This window comes from Telmatherina bonti (genome assembly GCF_933228915.1).
Source record: "Telmatherina bonti genome assembly, chromosome: 13".
Lineage (NCBI taxonomy): Eukaryota > Metazoa > Chordata > Actinopteri > Atheriniformes > Telmatherinidae > Telmatherina > Telmatherina bonti.
In genome coordinates this window covers 25,649,479-25,672,129 of record NC_136611.1, presented here as the reverse complement: position 1 = coordinate 25,672,129, position 22,651 = coordinate 25,649,479, and the positions used below count along the sequence as shown (strand labels likewise).

At 39.7% G+C, this 22,651-nt stretch overlaps 1 protein-coding gene across 1 annotated transcript; it reads left to right on the top strand.

Annotated features, from left to right (window-relative positions):
- The first annotated feature begins 1,649 nt into the window (after nt 1-1,649).
- On the top strand, nt 1,650-22,478 carry LOC306764799 (rapamycin-insensitive companion of mTOR-like). The gene is made up of 37 exons (XM_079252057.1): nt 1,650-1,725; nt 1,850-1,897; nt 3,410-3,507; nt 6,244-6,308; nt 6,572-6,703; nt 6,929-6,992; nt 9,192-9,318; nt 10,244-10,413; nt 10,774-10,841; nt 11,033-11,100; nt 11,253-11,335; nt 11,510-11,597; nt 11,783-11,873; nt 11,997-12,063; nt 12,259-12,339; nt 12,570-12,670; nt 13,179-13,344; nt 13,568-13,669; nt 13,770-13,816; nt 13,917-14,052; nt 14,132-14,331; nt 14,450-14,576; nt 14,802-14,966; nt 15,144-15,220; nt 15,319-15,397; nt 15,651-15,760; nt 15,852-15,939; nt 16,064-16,156; nt 16,276-16,382; nt 16,528-16,757; nt 16,923-18,021; nt 19,016-19,275; nt 19,379-19,585; nt 19,702-19,854; nt 20,125-20,248; nt 20,626-20,764; nt 20,862-22,478. The coding sequence occupies exons 1-37, from the start codon at nt 1,677-1,679 to the stop codon at nt 20,940-20,942; spliced, it is 5,190 nt and encodes a 1,729-aa protein (XP_079108183.1). The 5' UTR covers nt 1,650-1,676; the 3' UTR covers nt 20,943-22,478.
- The last annotated feature ends 173 nt before the right edge of the window (nt 22,479-22,651 follow it).

Sequence of the window (22,651 nt, the reverse complement as noted above, 5' to 3'; positions counted from 1 at the left end):
GAACTATTCGCAAATGCAGGTGCTCTTTGTTCAATGCTCCACAAGAATAATAATAATAAAAAAGAAGCCATGAAACACTGATGTTTAAAACAAACCGAGAAAACATAAAACCTGTTCTGTGATCAGATGAGTAAAAAAAACTGAAATTCTTAAAACCCTGGACACCTGTGTCCTGTTTAGTGAGGAAGAGATGGATCACCCGGTTTGCATCTGATGCAACTGGATTAGCATCAGATGGAAGCCAGCAGACAGACTGCATCTGATAGTATGAGGTTGTGTTGATGGATGTTGTGTAGAGAGCTTACACATCTGTCAAGGCTCTATTTATAGAGTTAACATAATAGTTAAATAGTTAAAAAATATAAAGGTGCTGTTTTGCAGGAGAAGAGTCCAGGTGGTGAAATGGTCTGTCTGCCTACCTGGAATCCTGAGATTTCACCAACAGAAAACATCTGGTACATCATGAAACAAAAAATCCTGCAACAAAGGCCCAGGAATGTTGAGGAGATATAATCCTGGATCGGACAAGAATGGAGTAACATTCCTCTCATTCAAGCACAAGATCAACTTCAGGTTCAATACCTTTATTGTCAATGTAATAACACATTTTTTTAGATGAACAAATCTTAACATTTGTTTTTTAATTACATTTTATATATACCTTTTTTGCATATGGGGTTTCATATACACTACCAGTCAAAAGTTTGGACACACTTTCCCACTAGATTTAATGAGAAAGTGTCTGCAAACATTTGACAGGTAGTGTATGAATGTAGGATCACTTGTTTTTCCTACTTATTGTCTGAATTCCCCAATGGGAATGAAAATAGAAATGCATTAATGCATAAATTACATAATTAATACATTGCAGTCTTGCATAACTAAATTACCATGTCATTACATTAGTCTAAGCTTTGCTTTTGAGCAGTGAAGATTAAAATGGTGGTATGCTTTTCAAGTAAAAGTAAAATCCAGTTTATCTTCTATATATGTGTGTTAGTTGAATAGCTTTCTTTGAAGTAAACATCAATGCTGTCACATTAATTCAAATGACGTATCCAGTAAACAAATTGATCAATACCTCATGAATGATTCATGGTTGAGTTGTAAAAAAAAAAAAAAAGTATGTATATATGTTTATTTTTCATTTCTCTGCATGCCCTTACCTTATTTGTAAAATAGTTGTAAAATAGCTGTATTTCTACTTTTATATTATTATTCAGCAGTTTTATTTTTATTTTTATTTATTTTTATTATTATTCAGCACCTTATCACCAAACAAGTTCCTAGTCTGTGAATTGTTTAAAGACAATTGCAATAAAAGTCTCTCTGATTTTAAGATAAGTGTATTTGTAAAATCTAATTTAGAAAAAAAAATTAATGACCAGCAGTGATAATGTTAATCTTTTGACCTATATTCTATTTTAAATGGTGACATATTTAGGTTGAAAACTATTTAGTGTCCAGCAACAAAGGAGCTCCCCTCTTCAATTATAACTGATACAGTTACCAGGTCAGATAGATGTTTTAGGTCCATTAGATTAAGGAGGATTAGTGAGGATTGAGCTGGTCTCAGGTCAGTGGGGCTCTATCGCAGTCAGTTTGCCACAACCTCTGTTATTTCTATTCTCGCGAGACCCCACGAAGTTTCCGGTGTTGTCTATGTTCCTGGAAACATGGCGGCCAGCTTCCGCGGCCGTCCTATCCGGAGTCTTCGGATGCGAGGTAAGCATGAAAAACTAGGTTCATTGATAGCTGTAAGAGCAGCAGATCAGAAAAGACATTTTCTCACGCGACTGATGAGCTCAGAATGATGGCTGAGCATGGACGGTCTCTGTGTGTTTATCAGGTCGGAATGACAGCGGGGAGGAGAACGTACCGCTGGATCTAACCAGAGGTAAGCAGAGGCTTCATCACATCACCCTGAAAGACATTTTCAAAACGACTTTCTGCAAACACCTTGAAGTGAATTTTGTAATAATTTGTGCATTTGCCTCTTTAAAGCATTTCTTTTTTAGTCAGTTTTCCTTTCTGTTTCATGTGAAACATTTCCAACACAATAGCAGGCGGTAGCTAGCTAAGTAACTAGCTGCGTTAGCGTTAGGTAGCCGCCGCAGCTAACCGGCCGTGACGACGCGCTGTTGTGTTCATCGGTATGAGTGGGCATCACAGCCTGTGATTTGACTAGACAGCCATTTGAGTTGTAGTCATGATCTGGTCATAGCTGGATGCGTGAGAATTAGGGCCCAAGGCTGTTTGCTGAGTGGTGCGTAGGGTGGTTCTTATGATACCTAGCTGCTCAGCCGGGTCAGATTTACTCCTCCAGCAACAATTGTACAGACCGGTTTGTTTACACAGAGCAGTGGTTTTCTCTCTGTCTGCACACCGAGATCCCTGGGGATTTTTCTGCATCTGGGTTAGCAATGCACATTTTGCACCGGAAAATCCCAGTAGATTGGCATTTTATAAATGACATGACTTCGGACCCCACCATTAGAGATCTGAGGGGTATAATTTGTGAGCTGTTTGTAAACATGGATTTTCATAGTCCCTTGCAACAATATGCTGGTGAACCGTGAGAGATCGAGAGGCTGAGTCATGTATTTGACCAAGAGTTAAAGATCATAACAATAAATATTTAGGATGCGAAATCCTCGTCTTCTGTTTTCTTAATTGAACATGCCTGCATGGAGCTAAAACTATTCCCAAACCATTCCCAATGTATAAGCAAAATACTGTTTCTGGTATAAATAGATTTCCATAATTGTCCCATCTATTGGTGGTCTTGAAATATAATTTGATCTGACTCATAGTATGGATTTAAATGCTCATTATTGATTGTTAAACTGTTGTTATCAAATAACTAAGGATAATAGAACAGTGAGTATTTTTGTTATTTCCTCACGCACACCGTTTGAACTTATTAAGGGACAATAAATTAAGCATTTGCAAAGTTCCTACACCTGAACTAAGAATGATGTATTACAGTTTGTCAGACTGAATATAAATGTAGCTCAGACAGTGGTGCGTTTTTAGATTTTCTGCTCCTTAGCAGGAGGAAATCATTTGTAAAATTAGATAATTTAATGCTTGCAGCATTTATCTTCTAATTGAAATACTGGATCTGGTTTTCATACAATTTAAATGTCAGCTCAGTCATTCCTGTCAGTGCAATGCATTTAGTGTTGCAGTGAATACATTATAGTTGGAAGGAACTGAAAGAAGACATGTACATACTTAGGTCATGATTTTAATCATCTAGATCTTGTTTTGATTGTACACTCTAAATTAGACCAACCAGCAGAGCCAACTTCCTTCCTGCAACATATCACAATATAGTTAGATGACTATTATGGCAATATGGCTTATTGCTTTCCTTAGTTACATTGTGTTTCTCACCCTTCTGCAGAACCATCAGACAATTTCCGTGAAATCCTCCAAAATGTGGCCAAATCACACGGAGTCAGTAACATGCGAAAACTGGGCCACCTGAACAACTTCATAAAGGTAATACTGTCATGTTTTGATGCATCCGCCTCACAGTTTTTGTGGTTATTTAAGGCAGTTTTGACAATACTCAAATGAAGTGAAAATTACACATGCAGCTTTTGAAGAAGACTGACTCTTTAGGGAGATCTGTTAAGACTTATCATCTACGATTATAAAGCGTCAGCGCTGACCTCTCCTTGATCCTCTCCCCTTGAGAGTTGCTGCCAGCAGGTCTGGCATTGCCTGTCACTGTGATGCTGACGGTTAATGTAACAGGAGCTCTAGGGATGAGAAAGAGTTACCATCTAATGTGCATCGACAGCAGTGTTCTGGTTTTTTATGCTGGGATAATAAATGTCTAGAAAATGCCCTAATAAACTTGAAACAGTTCTCACTTAAGTTTTTTTTTTTTTTTTTATAATTATTATTTCACCCTAATTTATTGTATATACTGCAACAGTTTTCTTCTGCGATATTTGTAAAAGGGACAGTTGTACCTGGCATCCCAGTGATGTACAGCTATGTAAACCTAGATGGATGCAATTGTGGGTGCAACAAAACCTAAACATCAAACAAGCATTTGTGGATTTTAGCGCATGTTAGACCAGAACTTGAAAATGAACAGGACAAACTGTGTAACATTGTAACAATTGTCCCAATTAACAGTAGCCTTTCTCATCTGATGATGGTGCATACATTAATTACATGCATATTTTAAGGAGTTTTTAGATATTTTATTTTTATTTTATTTTATTTATTCATTTGCCATTTTGTTGTCAGGTTTAAAACACTATTGAAAGCAAGTCTGAAGGAGGGGGGTGGGGGTCTGCAGCTTTTGACTTTTCTTTAATGTTGTAATGCTTTCCTCTGAATTAATATAATGCCTTCTTATTATGATGATTGTATATTGTCATTGTTAACATTAAATTGATTGAATGCTTCTTTAATAACCAAACATACCAAAAGCAATAATTATTTTACAAAGAATGGGAATAACACAATGCAGGGAAAAAAAATGTAGTTTCTTTTTCTTTGAGAAACTGTGTTTTGGCTCACCATCACCTTGCTGAGAAATGTCAAAAGCTGTTTATACAAGTGTGTGTTATTCAGCAAACTTGGGCAGTGATTTCTGCTACTTGTTTAAGTGTTTGTTGATTCCCTCTTCCAGCCCACTGCCTCTCACCACTCCTGTCTGCCATGGACGTTTTTATAAACAATTGTTTTGTTGCTCTGCTGCCAGTGAGTGTTGTGTAGCTGGTATTGTAGCATACTAAGGGCTGTGTGTGTGCACGAGTTGCGTGTGTGCAATCTGTACACCTATCTTTTGTTTACAACTGACTGGAGTCTAATAGCCACGGCATGTACATGTGAGTTTGTGTATATATGTCTTAGAGCTCTAGTTCTCCGATTCCTTATAAGGGTTTCAGAACAGCAAGGGTGACCTAATCCCCCATGGAGAGTGTCACATGCCCCCTTCCCCATCTCCTCTCCCCTCCTCCCACCTGCTTGGTCTCTGACATAACAACTGGCTTTAAACAACCCTGTAATCACTCAAACCAATCTTGCCACCTATCCCACCCTGCTTGACTCTGAGCTCCTGCGCAGATATATAATAGGTCTGGCTTTGATGGACTATTTAAACAAAACTTCTACTTTAACTTCTGCAGTGGTAGACTGGACTGCTGCAGTGTAATAGGGGTGACTGCTTGGTGGTGCTTTGATGCCTTAAGGTGCCTGTGGGGAGGGAAAAACCCCAGCTCCAAAAGGGTAGAATCCATTGCCCAAGGGCCTCATCAATTTGCACGTGCAGTGTGTTTTAGACTTTGTTTGTGCTAGTTATGCCCTCTCCGATGACTACCATTGCCTGCCTGTGTGTGGGCTCTTGTTAATGATGGAGGACCTGTTGCCAAGTAACAACTTAAGGTAGAAATAAATACTTAAGACAACTGTAACCGGTCTGATGAGGTTTCAAAACAAGACGAAACAGCCCACTGTGATCAGAGAAATTTGAAAGAAAGTAGGCAAACTATTAACAACTTTTTACTGCCTACAAGTTACATACTTTTATACCAATATTCATACTACCGATACAGCTGGGTCCCAGTCTTACTGATCCAACCCTAAATGGACACATTGCAATGCACTGATTGGTTGAAAGCACAATGTTTAAAAATATTGTTTGTTTTTTTTTGTTTGTTTAAAGCCACATACCAAAAGGAAAGAAAAACAAACAGCAGAATGTCAACCATTGCCTGTAATTATTATGTGGCCGACGCGTCTGTTGCTCTCCAGCTTATACCCAGGGAATTGTACAGTCGGTTGTAAAAAAGCAACGGAGATCAGGGTTTACTAAGCCAAGCAGTTCTGTCCCGAGCCAGACCCCTTGCTGGAAATGGGATTTGTTGTTTTGGTAGGGAAGGTCACTGAATGTTAACTCACCATTTAATGAGAACTTATTTTACTTAGTGAAATCATTTTGTAAAACCCAGTATGGAAACTTGGTAAAAGATGTTGTTTCTTGTGTATGCATTGAAGTGAATTTATTTTTTGCTCTGCAAACTTTTAAACTAAAATCAAGTCATTTTCAACTATTAGTTCACTCTATTTTGAAAGGGAAAAGACTGTTTGTTTATTTTTATTTTATTTTAAAACAAAAACATCTCCTTTAAACTGAAAATGGATTTCCACCTGGTTAACATAAAAAAAAATTTTTTTTAAAAAAGTGATTTTTTTTTTCCTTTTTGTTGTTTATAGCTGCTTTGCAGTGTTGGCCACCGAGAGGAAAACTTTGGGTTTACTTATGAAGAAATCATCATTTGGTAAGTGTTGTCAGCAGTACATTATCGTTTCATCCACATGGACTCTGTAAATTCTTGGAATTGTTATTCTAGTCATAAGTGAAACAAAGTCAGGTCTTGTGGTCACATCGTCTACTTATGTGCTGCACAATTGAAAGCACTAAATTTATGCCTTGTTAATTAAAAAAAATAAGCAGAAATTGTGATGCACATAAGTTAATAACATGAAATCGTCATTTATGTTGCATTTCAAGTATTTATCATAATATTATTTTAATTCCTAGTCTGCGACTAGCTCTGCTAAATGAGGCCAAGGAGGTGCGTGCTGCAGGTTTGCGGGCGCTCCGCTACCTTATTAGAGATACTGCTGTGCTGCAGAAGGTCCTCAGACTACAGGTGGATTACTTGATATCCAGGTGAGCTTCTACTGTACTCGGTTGAAAAAGTGGCATTTGGGTGACTTTATGCTCTAAGTGTTTTACATTTTTAAACATTTTTTCAAATTTTCTTTTTTACAGTTGTGTGTTGCCTTGTGATGCTTCATTAAAACAAGTTTCCCCACAGAAAAAAAAATCCTGTTTATTTTTTTTGTTGGTGATATTTTTAAATACAAGATTTACTCACTCTTTGGGTTGTTCCAGATGCATTGACATCCAGCAAAGCAATGAGGGGGAGAGGACTCAGGCTCTGCGACTTGTCCGAAAAGTAAGTTATATCAATATATATTTAAATTTCTTTTCTTTTTTAAACATTTTTTTCCTATGTAGTAACTGTCTTGTCCATAGAAAAATTTAGCCAGACTGCGCAGCCTTATGCCCACACTGTGCCACCAGAAGTATCCTTAGGCCAGTGTGGATGGTTTGCACAAGGCTGCAGGCGCAGTTATTTTTTACCCTTTCTATAGTTTTCTGTAAACAGGCTTTTTCGCACATGCATACAGATGGGCTGAGGTTCTTAGCAGGAACTGGTAACTACAGAGTCAGAATTACCCCTGAATGGCCTGAGCTTTACGTTTTCTGTTTCACGTTTCTCGTAAGTCCACATTTGGTTCTTGTTGGTGCCAAAATAAAGGCTACCTATGGACATTTTTAATGATTTCATTGAAAATATAAAAATGCAGTACACAAATCACAGACATTTTAACTCTTTATTATAACACCGGCATCGAGCGCTACTCCAATCTGGTCCTTGTGATACATGACAACTTTACTGCTAGTGCTGGGCAATTAATCAAAAATGTATTGAAATCAACATACAGAACAAATAATTGATGTAATCTTGCTCATGTCAATTGTTTAAATAGTTAAATGGACAAACATATTTAAATTGTGTGTGTTTCTTTTAGTTTATATTTCATATCTGCTCTTCTATTATAAAAATTTGCAACAAATAAATTTCATTTAGCTATCAGGACTGAACACAAAAGGATAATGAATTAATTGCCAATCATTTGTAATTGAGGTAACCTGTTCATGGTATTGATTTGAGATCATATCGCCCAGCCCTGTTTAACTGCTTTGCAGGATTGAGTTCAGAAGACAGATTGTACAAGCCCATTAAAGTGTGTGTGTATGCCAACTTCTCTAACATGGAAAAAGTTTACAAAGCCCTTAGATTGAACATTATGTCATCAGACTGGTGATGAATTAAGCTGAATATTTCTGTAAGTCCTGCTCCAGCAGATACTACTTCGTAAGGCGTTTCCCCAGAATAATGGCTGATACAGCTTGGAAATAAAGTGTCTGCACTGGGCTGGTGGCCGCTCTGCTTGAGGCTTTTTCCCATGCAGCATGAGTTGCAAATGAAAAAAGGACAGAGAGAAAGCGTGCTCTGTCATTCTCACGGTGAAATAGCCACACTCCATGATCATTTTAGTGGAGTTCACATTTTGTGTCAGATTCATAAGTAAGAGTCATCCCTCTGAGAAGAATACACCCCACTACATGGCTTGCAGTCACAGCCAGCTAGATGATGTAGTTTTGGCAGTGTGTCACCAGTGTACAAGCAGTCAGTGCCTATTGTATTGAAAAAAGGATGATCTGTGTGAAAAGCAGCCATTGCTATTTTAGCGAGGTTGGTTCTCATTGCACCAAATATCCAGGCTGAAGGCAGAAGTTCTCAGTCATTGTTTGGATAGATGGTTTTACTTGTAGTATGTTTTGTTCCAGAAAAAAAAACTGTGAACAAGTTTAAATTTTTTTTAATTTGGTTTTTAGACCAGCTTTTTCTGTTACTGGTCCAAAATTGTGGAATGAGCTTCCCCTCCACATTAGACAATCCTCCTCCCTTTCCATTTTTAAAACTCATCTTTAAACCCATTTTTATTCCTTGGCTTTTAACCCAACGTAAGACAGTTTCTGGTCAGTGTGCCTTAGTTTATTTTTATTATTAGTTTTTACTTACTATTTAGTTTGTTTTATTGTTTTAATTCCATATTCCTTGTATGACCTGTTGTTTTATTGTGTTATTTATTTGCAATTGAACTGTTTTATTCTGTTTTTATTTTGGCCGATTGTGTACAGCACTTTGTTTCAACTCTGGCCGTTTTAAAGGGCTTTATAAATAAAGTTGAGTTGAGTTTGTTTAAATGGAGGAGGAATTGTAGAAGAATGGCAGACATTTCCAAGACATAATGTGCAAGTTTCATAGGGTCTGTGTTAAGATGACTTTGAGTGCCACAGAAGTTTTTACATGGAACAAAGTCAGCAGCCTGCATCCTCGTGTTAATGGAGTATTTTAGTGTTTACTCTTGTGGCACCGTACAGCCGAAACTGTTCTTGAAAAATATATATTTTTAACCTTCTAAAATATTTTATATTCAGAAACTCTGTCTGTATTTCAAAAGGTTACACATTTTTTAAAGTCTAAATATTTATTTTGCGCCTCTGTTCATCCCCTTCTCAGATAATATCTGTCAATGCGATGCTGTTCCCCACCTCTATTGCCAATTCTCTAATTGCTGTGGGGACAGACGGACTGCAGGAGAGAGATCGCATGGTTCGTGCCGCCATCGCCATCATTTGTGAGCTAGGTGGGTACCTGGTGTTTAGATGGAAGCGCACAACACAAATGTAAAGCATCATTAACTGTCTGCACTGTTACATCATGTGAAACCATCATCTTCTTTAGCTGGTATCAAAATGGACTAAAAACCCCAGTGTATTTTTCCTTCATTCAACATCATCTTTAAGCTGAGATAGAGACCTCATTTACGAAGTAACCCAGAAAAATTAGGTCAGACATGACAGCAACAATGTTTGCAGCTAATTCTAAAAATAATGTATTTATTGTGAATGTTTTATAGATGCTTAGGGACTATGACTGACAAATCTCCTTTGTCTAAATGCTTTTTGTAAGTTTCATCCTGAAACTGTCCAGTAGGTCTGTCCTTACTTTCTGCTAATGTGACTGCAGTGTGGTTTATGTTAAAACAGGTTTGTAAATGCTGCTGTGTTAAGCCTGGTAAAATTGTTTAATAGACATTCAACTTTTTTTGTAAGGCACAATAAAATCAGAATTATATAACTGTTGATGTTGCATCTGCTTTAATGTAAAGGGATTTCTTAAGCAGCCACTCAAAGTTTAAAATGCACACAGTAAGCAGCCAATATTTCTACATGAACAGTCAAAGCAGCAGCCTTTAAAAGAAGGGATCGGGTTTGTCTTCATTACAAATTAGCATTTACAGCAAGCGATATAGGGACTGTGTCTGTAAAAGCTGCTCCATAAAATGAGGTCTTAGTACTCCCTGGATAGTCTGATTGCAGCAGAAATGGAGTGATGTAAATCCCATTATGCCCTGACATTCAGCCGCTGGAGCTGTGGGGACGCAAAGAAATGAGAGCAAAGTCCTTTTGGTTAGGACTATCCTTTTGATAGGATCCCAGTTTACGTTATGTCTATTAGGAAAATATTATTTTGCCTTATTCTTTGTTGCCATGTCCTTGTGTCTGCAGCCCTGAAGAACCCTGAGGTGGTGGCCAAAAGAGGAGGTCTCAGCACCATCCTTAAGAGTGTGATTGACTGTCAGCTTAGCCGCATCAATGAAGCACTGATCACCACTGTCCTTCATCTACTCAATCACCCATGTACACGCCAGTATGTGCGTGTTGACGTCGAGCTTGAGGTATATATACACCCCGATATAAATACAGCGTATGTGGTATAAATGAGCCTGCGTGCTGGGAGTTTTCCCACACAGGACACTTTGCTGTCGGTTGCCTGTCTCTTTCTCATGGAGCTTCTAGTAATCAGCCACAGCATTTCTCTAAAGCCTCATTGTCTGTAAAGATACACCTGGTATGGAGGCAGTTTATTCCCAGTAATAATACACACATAGATGTGACCTGAGATCAGGAGCAGGTTAATTGTTACTAATATTGTTTAAAGGGGATTCTTTTTTATTTATACTTCAAGAACCAGTGTCTTTAAGTTAATTACATTCTAAATGTGTCAATCTGTTTGTATTGTGTCCTCTGTCCTGCAGCAAATCCTCGCACCTTTCACAGATTTTCACTATCGTCACAATGCGGACATGACTGAAGGGCAACTCAAGTAAGCGTGTGTTTGTGTGTGTGTGTGTGAGAGAGAGAGACGTTTTGAGGATTATCGGTGTTACTGTTGAAACAAAAATATCAAGTGTCAAACTTTTCCCATGTTGACTGCTTGCTGTGTTAAAATGATGCTCAGTTCCAGAGTAACTTGCCAGTGTTCTTGCCTTTTTTTTAATGTTTTCATGTTCACAGGGAAGACAGAGAGTCGCGTTTCCTGTCGAGTAGAATGGCGATAGTTGCTGCCTTCCGTTCCTGGTCTGGTAAGATCTTTGATGCTGTGGTTTATAGAAACTTAATTATATTAGTCTAAATGCTCTTTTGTTGAAGACTTCATATGAGAAATAAATGTCTCTTACTTACTTGTTATTTATTTATTTGTTAGTTTGTTTATTGTGTGTTGTATTTATTTCAGGTATTATCAACCTGTGCAAGGCGGGAAATTCAGGAATCCAATCTTTAATTGGCTTACTTTGCATACCAAATATGGAAGTGAGGGTAAGTACTGAAATAGCTCTGCATTAAACATTAAAAATTTAAAAGTATATGTAAAGAATACACACACTCCCTGAAGCTTATTTTGAAACTGTGGTTTGCATTTAACTCCATAAAGGTGGTTTTCACTTGTGTGGATTCTGGTTTCTGAGTGTTTTATTGTGTTTCCCTCTGCAGAAAGGCTTGTTGGAAGTTTTATATGATATATTCAGGCTACCTGTCCCCATTGTGACTCAAGAGTTCACAGAAGGTCTTCAAAGTGTTGGTAAGGAGAACACAATTTGTATCATCAGAATGAGTTTGTGGATTTCCTCTCATTTTCATTTTATCTAATAATGTAAGTGTTAATGCAGTGAAAGTATAAAATGACACTGTAGTCTGATCGGGAACTTAACGGGGTTGTGTGTTCTATACTCAGTATGGACTAATCTTTGCTGTGGTACACTTCAGATCCTGCCAGGTTCCAGGACACCTGGAGACTTTCTGATGGGTTTGTCGCTGCTGAGGCCAAAGTTATCCTGTCCCATAGAGCCCGCTCAAGGTGAGAGATGAATAAAGAAAATAGAAATAAAACCGTAGTTATGTCAGTTCTGTTTTTTTTTTTTTTTTTAACTTAAGGCATGAAAACAGTAAATTAACATATTTACATGCTTTGCTTTATTAGACCCGACCTGATGGACAACTACTTGGCATTTGTTCTTTCTGCGTTCATCACAAGTGGGCTGTTAGAAGTGAGTTCATTTTTTTGTGATGTTTGACTTAAGAAGCCATTAAGAAAAAGAGTTAAAAGTTTAGGTATCCTATAAGACCGACATGGCTAAAATGTCTTTCAGAACTGTTCATTTTATGACAGTAGCTTAACTCTAAGGTGTCAGGGTTGTTGTTAAGCTATATTGTCCTCTCTGACCTTATTTTTGTTGCTGAAGGGCCTTGTGGAAGTTGTGACCAGCAGTGATGACCAGCTTGCTGTGAGAGCCACCATCCTCTTAGGAGAGCTTTTACACATGGTAATAAAAATAGATCATCTGTCACTATTTTGGAAAGCTGCAAAAACATTTCGTGGCGCACTTTGCCCATGTCACAACAGGAGAAATGTATCCGTTTGTGCGTTTAACATTTTTACTGAATCATTCTACTATGTATTTTGAGAAGCCGTCTACTGCAGCTTTGTTCTCTGTACTAAATTTATCTTTGTTTTTTTTTTCTTCTTGTGTCTGATTCTTTCTTTCTTCTGAAGGCCAACACCATTCTTCCTCATTCGCACAGCCACCACCTGCACTGCCTTCCCACCCTCATCAATATGGCAGCCTCATTTGACATCCCCCAAGAGAAACGGCTGTGAGTACAATCTGTCACTTGCGTCTGTTTTCCTCATAAGAAAATCATTATTACTACAAACAGATCTGAAATATTTGGACACAAAACATTGAGTTAGGTTTAGTCTGGAGTGTTCTTACTGAAGCTTTATCAGGATCTATGTGGGGGAAGAAATGGTGATCAATTATCAAGTTTCCTTAAAACGGTTGTAAAATTTAAAAAATGAGAGCCATGCTTAATTTAGTCATTGTTGCAAAAGATTATTTACCTATTAACACACCTGTCAACAATGTGCTAAACACAAAAAAACATTTAAAAAAAAAAAACCAAAACTATAAAAAAAAACCAAAAAACACAAAATCCAACAAAAGTACAACACAAGACAATAAAATAAGTAAAAAAGGACAATAAGAGCAAAGAAGTCAAAATTTCATGTTGGGTTTATAAAATGTGTTTTCAGAAGGGTTTTATAAAGAAGAGCCCGATGAACTGTGAACTTATGGAAAAACTTCTGTTGTGTATCTTCCAGTCGTGCGAGCGCTGCGGTGAATAATCTGAAGCGTTTCCATGAGAAGAAAAAGAAAGGCTTGAAACCACACAGTCTGTACCTGGACCACATCATTCGCAAGTCTGTGTCATCTCACAACCACAGAGATTCACACTCACGTGCCCCAAAAGACATCTACATCATAAAGGTAAAGATCAAGGTGCAGTTTAGATGGATATCAGTGTAATAGTGTGTGATGTGGCTGGTTAAACTAGAAAGAGACTGTCACCTGCTGCTCCTTGAAGTTGTGAAGCAGCTCATTAAAAGAAATAAAATAATGAAGTGTTGTAGTTGTAAAGCTAGAACTAGTTTATAACTATTGTTGTTCTGCTTTTATATTTCAAAAAGGTATTTTCTGGTTTTGTTTTCAGGATACAGAAGAGGCTCTGATGATGAACCTGAGAGACAGTCACATCCTCAACCACAAGCAGAACTTGGAGTGGAACTGGTTGCTCATCGCCACCATCCTTAAGGTCAGGCTGATCTCTTATAGTAACACAGACTAAACGTTTTGTATGTTTTTTGTTTTGTTTTTTTCCCCTCTGGTCTAAAAATGCGGTCTCTCTCTCCCAGTGGCCAAACGTAAACCTCAGGAACAATAAAGATGAACAGATGCACAGGTAAACATCTTTATATCATTAAATCTGAATATTTTCATTTAGTTAGAAAATGCTTCTGACATCTTATTCAAAACACATATTTGTTTCGTATGTGATGCAGGTTTGTACGGAGGCTGCTGTACTTTTATAAGCCCAGTAGTAAACTATATGCAGGGCTGGCATTGGACCATCTTAAGGCCAGACAACTCACTGTGGTTGGCTGCCAGTTTGTAGAGTTCCTCATGGACTCGGATGAGGTGAGACAAGACTTTACAAACATATTTGTGCTGGGTCTTATGTCATTTTCTTAATTGTTTCACTTCATGATGTCACCAGGATGGTCAAGGTTACCTGGAAGACCTGGTAAGGGACATTGTTTCATGGCTTGCCTCATCTTCTGGGCTGAAGCCTGAGCGCTGTCTGCAGAGTAACGGCTTGCTGACCACACTCAGCCAGCACTACTTCCTCTTCCTGGGGACGCTCTCTGCACACCCTCAGGGAGTCAAAATGCTTGAGAAATGTGGCCTGTTTCAGTGGTGAGTTAGCCGAACCGGTCAGCTCTTCTGGGCTCTCTGGAGTCCACAGTCTAAGAATGCTTGATATGTCTGCTTGCAGCTCCTGATAAATGCTCTGCTGTTGTTTTTATATTTGCAGCCTGCTGAATTTGTGCTCTATAAAGAACCAGGATGCTGTGTTGAAACTTGCTGTATCCACACTGGACTACAGCAGGGACGGTCTGGCCCGAGTGATCCTCTCAAAGGTCCTCACTGCTGCCACTGATGTAAGAAAGCCACAATAACTTCGACACATTTACGTAATGTGTACACAGAGTGCTGTTGGGGAAGCTATTTTTGCATACAGTTGAAAGAAATGCAGTAGAAAAAGGGAGTTTGTGTCTGATTCATGCGCTGATGAACTGTGAGATTAATCTGATATAAAAGTCTACTCAAGCTGTTATAGTGCTAAATTTACTGAAAACTAATGGTGGTTCTTGTCTTCTGAGCAGACATGCAGGCTTTATGCTACCAAGCATCTCCGTGTCCTGCTTCGTGCTAGTGTGGAGTTCTTCAGTAGCTGGGGCATGGAGCTTCTAGTCACACAGCTCTATGACAACAACAAGGCGATATCCATGGAGGCCCTGGACATACTGGATGAGGCCTGTGAAGACAAGGTGACTGAAAACAAGGGCAAACTTTATGTTGCTGACAGACAGAACCGTAGGGATGTTGTTTGTAAAGTCAGGTTAACTTTTTATTCCCTCTGACCAAAAGCTTTTATTAAGGATAATTAAACAGGGAAAGTCCTGTGCTAAGAGAAAATTTAAGTTGGATTTTTTTTTTTCTTACAGGCCAACCTTCATGCACTGATCCAGCTGAGACCAGCTGTGTCCCACCTTGGAGACAAAGGCCTCTTGCTTCTTCTCAGGTTTGTGTTTATAACAACTTTGCTTATGGATTACAGTGTCAGACACATGGCAGTCTTTTGGGATATCAGGCAGCATTTTAATAAACTGTACTCTCCAGATTCCTCTCCATTCCAAAAGGCTTCTCCTACCTCAACGAGAGGGGATATGTCAGCAAACAGCTGGATAAATGGCAGAAGGTATTGTCCAGATATCAGCAGACAGCAAAAAAAAAAAACCCCAAAACTATACTATACTATACTAATACTATACTATACTATACTATACTATACTATACTATACTATACTATACTATACTATATTATACTATAATATACTATACTATTTCTACCTCAAATTTATTTATATTCGTAAACATTTTAAATAAATTCAGCTAATAAATCCAGGTCTAAACAAAAGTGGAAATTTGACTCCAATCTCCTCTGTACTCAGGAGTACAACCTTAAGTATGTGGATCTGATTGAGGAGCAGCTCAATGAAGCACTAACAACATACCGCAAACCTGTCGATGGAGACAACTACGTCAGACGCAGCAACCAAAGGTGAGACCGGTCATAACCTGACAAACAGCAGGAGTGAAGTTTTGTTTTGTTTCTTTTTCTGTATGTGTCAATCGTTTCTGGTTGTTTCCAGGTTACAAAGACCAAATGTCTATCTCCCTGTGCACTTGTATGGTCAGCTGGTTCATGATAAAACAGGCTGTCATCTATTGGAGTCTCAGGTAAGGCCTTCATGGAAAAAGAACAGCCGTGCTGTTGAATTTTCTACATTACCTTCTCCCTGATAGATTAGCATCCTAATAGATCTGCTTTTTTTTTTCTTTTTTCTTTTTTTTTTTATTGAAGAGCGTGGTTCCTGACCTCAGCTACACGGTTCGCTCCCCGATGCTGGACACCTGGGAGGGCATTAAGCAGCTGAAGTCTGCTCTCTGGGCTCTGGTCAGTAACTGTATTGATTTAAAGCACCTCAGTTACTTTTCCAATTAATACATACAAAGAGTTGGATCTGATTTTGTGTTGTGTTATTGTTTTTGTGTGTGTGCGTGTGATGTTTTTAGGGGCACATCGGCTCTTCCAACTGGGGCCTGAATCTTCTGCAGGAGGAGAATGTCATTCCCGACATCCTCGCATTGGCACAGCACTGTGAGGTGCTGTCAGTACGAGGGTAGGCTTCAAAAGCGCACGATTTATAGAGCTTTAGTTTAAATGTGTCTTTGATAAAACATTGTCAAATAATTTTACCAGTCACATGCAAGTCTGATGGCTTAACTGGACTGAATTTTGTTCTTACTTTCACTTCACACCCCCAGGACGTGTGTGTACGTGCTTGGTGTGATTTCTAAGACCAAGCAGGGTTGTGAGGTGCTAAAACAGTACGGCTGGGATGCGGTCAGACACAGTCGCAGGACGCTGTGGCCCGTCACTCCCGATGAGGTCGACACACAGCTGACCTCTGAACTCTCTTCAGTGCCAAGCACGCTCAGTCTAAACTCTGAATCCACCAGTTCCCGCCACAACAGTGAGAGCGAGTCTCAACCAAGTACGTGGAGCACCATCTTTACTTTGCCGCTGACATGAGCAGACCGATGACTTCCTGATGAATTTATTGTCTGGCATCTATATCACCAATTTTTAATGTATTGCAGTCGCAGTGGGCATTTCCTGTTGTCTTCTTAACACAGTCTCTTTTTTTATGTGCTCCCAGACATGTACATCCTGGATGATGACAAGTGTGATGTTCTCGACCTGTCAGACGATCCTTCGTTCTTTCTACACTCCAAACCAGTCAAAGATCGCAGCCCCTTCACAATCTTGGCTTCATCACGCTTTGTTCGGTCTCGCTTCCTCAACTCTCTGTCCCTCCCCAGCAAGAAGCTTCGCTCCACTAGTGACCCTAAAGCCCCATCAGGCTCTCGCACCACCAATGAGATCATAACAGGGAGTATGAGGCGGAATAGGACAGTGACAGAGCCGTCTGTTTACAGCCCAAACCAGGGAGAGGTTTTCACCCAGGTGTTTAATGGCAGAGGAATGCCAAAAAGTCCAACTGTTAGCCTGGAAACATCTTTTGTTGGGACTAGGGGGGGCTCTGAGGAGCAGCTTGTGGACAGCAGGCTGGTAAGGAGTGGAGGTTCAGGCTTTGGACTCAGTGGTTTAGGCGTACACGGAGCTGTGGAGCAACACGGTCGGGAGAAAGAGCAAAGCAGCCGAGAGCGTCTTGCAGGAGATGGCGGCTCCTCTTCTAGTGGAGGCAATGTGGGAGGGGGTGGAGGAGGAGGCGGGGGTACTCAATTTAAAAGCCGCAGTCAGAGCTTTAACACGGACACGACGACCAGCGGCATCAGCTCCATGAGCTCCAGTCCTTCCCGGGAGACAGTTGGAAACCCTGAGCATCCGGAGCCTGAACCAGACTCTTCCGACTGTGTGAGCCTCAACACTGTAGTGTCTGCCAAGACTGTCAAAACTCTCTCCTCCCCCCAGGCTCAGACTAACCACATGTCCACTTCTAAGTCCTCCAATGTTTCTTTGGTACCACCGGGCTCATCGCACACTCTCCCCCGCCGAGCTCAGTCTCTGAAATCCCCCTCAGTAACCACCATTAAAAGCCTGGCTGATTGCAGCTTCATGTACACCAGCCCAAGAGACGCCCTCGGGTACGCCACGCTGAAGAGGCTGCAGCAGCAGAGGATACACCCGTCTTTGTCTCATAGTGAAGCTCTGGCTTCACCTGCCAAAGATGTGCTGTTTACTGACACCATCACTATGAAGACCGGAAGTCTGGACTCCAGGTTAACACCTCGCAGGTGGGTCAATCATCATTTAAGGGCTTATGGAAACAAAAGCTGCAACAGCTGATTTAATCAACAATTCAGTTTTTTTTCTCCTTCATGGTCATGTCCGTTCCTTTCTTGATTAGCATGTTTGTTTGTTTTTTTTTTGTATAAAATGAAAGACGTAATGTTCAGTCATTCTAAAAATGCCGGAAATATTGCTAATGATGCTTAAGAAGATGCGAATGTGTTTGGTTTTGGTGTCTGTCGACATTAGCAATGACAGGTGTGAGAGTGTATTTGTGCAACTTCTGCTGTGTCCGTCAGGATATCACATAGGAGGCGTACCTGTCCAGAACCCACCGTCATAAGTCCATACCGCAGGCTGTCCAGAACACTTGTACCGCGGTGGGTGGACCGGACCTACCCAGTGTCCTCCTCAGTAGAAATGCACCTTCTAGCTCTGAATTGTTGCTGCTTTTTCTAGTCTAGTAAAATCACCATGCCTCCAATTGTTAGTTGTAGTCTGAGCAAACCCTGTATACATAGGTCAGTCTCTAGTTCTCTGTTAACCTATATAGAGAGGCATGAACAGACATGCCGTTTTATTTATGTGACTGTACTTTTTGATATCTTTTTAAAGAGATTGTGTCTGTAAAAGATGGGAAAAGAGGCAAGCTTGAGGAGAGAAAGTGCTTAAGACAGGACTGATAGATGGTAAACATGTCCGTGAGTCTGAAGAATGTTGACGATTGTTTTGTAGGTAAATGACAGAGAAAAGGTGAGAGAAAAGAGACCTGGTGTGAAAGGATTGTTTATGACTTTTTCTTTCCCAAACATCTGCCTCTATTTTGGTGATTTTTCCATGTTAAGCATATGTACTAGTTTCCTGATTCAGAATTTAGTTTGACAAGTCCCCATCTCTCTGCTTTTATCCAACATTTCTTTACTTAATCCCTATGTTCCTATTCTGTCCCAGTCTCTCCCCCCGGATCCTCTCACGCACCTCTCCTCTTGCCCTTCCTAGGTTTCTGAAAGCTCTGAGCTTTGCCTCTTTAGATAAAGAGGAATTACTCAGCCCCATCAACCAAAGTACCTTGCATCGTTGCTCCTCGGTTCGCTCAATGGTCTCTAGCGCCACCTTTGGGTGTAACGACGACTACATAGGCCTTGCATTGCCAATGAACATCAATGATATGTTCCACATCAGAGACTCGGCCTACTTTCAGCAGAGGATCAGCCCACCGTCAGAGGAGCGGAAACGCTTCCTTTTTGGGGATGGAGATGGTAAAAGATACATATACTGAATTTAATGGTAATTAAATCACAAAACAGCGTGATGAGAAAGACTTTAAAACGTGCATATGTTGTTTTTTTATGATGTCTTTAGGGGATCGTCCTGCTGTCCCTTTACTGAAACAACAGTTCAGTATCTCCGAGTTGATTGTGTCTCGAGGTGACACCCCAAACCACGTAGTAGGTTTAGAGGAGACGGGCCTGCAGGAACACACCGAAGAAAACTGCCTCTATTGTGTTGGAGCTATCGTCCTCGGATACCCCACTCAGCCACAGATCAACAGCACACACCCTCGCACAGGTGAGGCGTCACACAAATTCATTTTTAAAAGACATGATTTAAACTCTTTACACAATGTTTTAAAAAAAAAACAAACAAACAAAAAAAACCATCTTTTTTTTCATTCATTTTGGCAGATTATGTTGACTTCCAGTCATGGGGAGGCCAGAGTGGTCATCGTTTGGAGGTGATGCCTCAGTCCAAGTTCTCTGGGGTGTCAGGCTGCAGTGATGCTGCTGTGTCCCAAGGCTCAATCTCTAGCACACCCACACCTGGTGACATTGTCATTGGTAAGACCCCACATAACTTCCGTTGTACTATCAAACACCAAAACTCTCTATTTTTAGACCATTTATCTGTAAAATCTGTTGTTCACTTCCCTGCCAGAAAGACCAATAAAGCTTTGGAGCCTCAATTTCTAACATTTCTAAATATAGATAATGAAACAAAGTAGGAATAAAAGCAAAAAAGCAGCATAGTAACCATCTTGTAAAAAAACTGTTTATAAAGCAGCAATTGTGTTTACTGCATTCACGATGATGAATGTTTGTTTTCTGTAGGTGGTAAGGCGATATCAGAGGACGGCCCTGCTTCTCGAGTCTTGCTGAGGAAGGAAGTCCTCCGCCTCATCATCAACCTCAGCTCCTCTGTAGGAACCAAAGGCCATGAAACAGGACTACTTACGTAAGTCCATTTTTTTTCTCTCATTATACACACGCCATTACGCCACAACATGAAAACCTCCTTCCTCATGTTGTGGAGATCCCAAAACATCCCAGGTGTGTCAGGGCACGAACAGGGGACCTGTCGTGGAACCGTTGTGATTTCTGGCACCAGGACATTGGTGCACCTTTGCAGCTACTGTCAGTTCCTGAAGCTTCCATGTGGGAGTGTGTTTGAGTTTCAGCATTGTTCAATTTAATGTCTGCATGAACGCCAAATATGCAGATTGCAGAATTTTGCATTCCAACTAGATGATCAATGATAGATGCAGGCTGTTCACCTGTTTGCAGATCTGTCAAAATTGTTCTTTCATGTTTGAATTTCCCTTCTCGCCACAGAATAAAGGAGAAGTTTCCTTATGCATTTGATGACATTTGCCTGTACTCCGAAGTTTCCCACCTCTTGGCTCACTGCATGTTTCGCCTAACTTCAAGACGTTTCATACAAGAACTCTTCCAGGATGTCCAGTTTATGCCAGTAAGTCATCAAGCTGCACTTTGTACCTTTCCTGAAGTGCACTGCCTGTTAGTTTAGGCGTTAACTCGTGTTTAAACATTGTTCCTCATTCTTACAGATGTATGAGGAAGCGGAAGCAATCCTGACAAAGTTATCAAAACCCGTCGAAGAGGACGTGAACCCTCCTGAAGAATCATGATTCCCCCCCCCCCCCCCCCCCCCCTTGCCCTCTTGTGTTCTGTGCACAACTGCTCCTTACAACCATGGAAAGAAAGCAAGACTGAAATAATATAAGACAAAGGTTTATTTGGCATGTTTCTGTTGCTTGAAACAGAGTAATGCCACCAAGAAAAAGGAGGATTTGGTCATCACTCAACTTCTTTTTAACAAACATGAGCTGGAAGCAAAAGACATCAGAATCCATTAACAAATCTAACACGACACTTGATGCTGCTTCTGATCGTCTTTTTTGTTTTTTTAACAGGAAAAGTGGAGGGCAGTTTAGCCAAACGCTGTTCTCACATGGATTAAAAATCATGACCAACACTCAAAAATACATTAACTAAAGGACAAGCTGAAGCATTAAGAAAAATGCTCAAGTTGTTTTTTTTTTCTTTTTTCTTTAGTCTCTCATTTATCACTTTACAGAGGAGGTGTTTTTCTGTGATGAAATGAAAAAGGCATCAGCCCGGAGATTTCATGGACCCTGCTTTCTTTTATTCAACAAAACACTACGGAGGGATCCAGCTGTTTTTAAACTTTATCTGGAGCCTTCCAGATTTATACTTCACCCAAACTTGTGATCTTTTTCCAGCAAATAAGTGCTTTTGCTTCTGTCACCTCACCACTTCCTACAACCTGTACCTTCTTGTGAGCACAGATAGCCCATTAACTTTCTATTTCTTGTATCTCAGACAATCAAACATCACTAGTATTGTATTTTCTGAAGCATTATAGTTACCACTTTTACTCAGTACAGGAGTATAGCATGTCATTTAATGCTAGAATATTCCATCCTTTACTTGCTTAGGACCTTTAACGTTTTTCTTCAGCCCTTGCATTTTTAGTAAGCTTCACAGAAGGCATGTTGGTCTATTGAAAGATGATGTTATCTTTAGAACGGTTGATAACAGATTTAGTACTAAACTTTCACAGACGTTTCCGGTACCTGCACAAACCCAGCAGCTCCTCATCACAATGCCTTCTTACCTCTGTGCTTCACCTCTACTGCATGTCCAACAAGCATGGCAAAGTTGTAACGTCACTTTTAACGTATTTCTTGCTTGTTAAACTTTTTTTTTTTTTTAAAGAATAAGTTGTCATTACATGCTTTCATACATTTTAGGAGTTTTATTACCCCAGGATCTGTTTCCACAATGCAATATCACTATCTGTCATTGGGTGATGAGGAAGAGGAGGGGTGAGGTGAAGTGCGGTGCAGTGTGATGACTAAAGGATATGTAAAAGGTTTCCAGGGAAACAGGGTTTTCTGTTTCCATTGGCTTGTTTTTGCTATAATGCTGCTACACAAATGGACTTGTAGAGATGATTCATAGATCAGCTGAGTGACGTCAGATCCGATCTATTTATTATATGTCTGTACCATAGTGAGCTCAACCAGAGAAGAAAAAAGTTATTTATATTTTTCCTCAAGACTGTATTATAATTTAAAAAGTTTTTTTTTCTTTCTTTTTGCCTGAATCGTGGTTTCCCTTGTATAATGTGTACAGTATGTTTTGGGGGCACTGATGACCTGAAGAAACATACAATCCTATCAAAGGGATACATTGTTAATAAAACAAAATTTGAAATACCCAAAATCTGTTCCTATTTATTTTAAAGTTAATTTGTGACTATTGTTTTAATCATCCTAGTTTTCTAAGATTACATTTATAATTGCTTTATTTT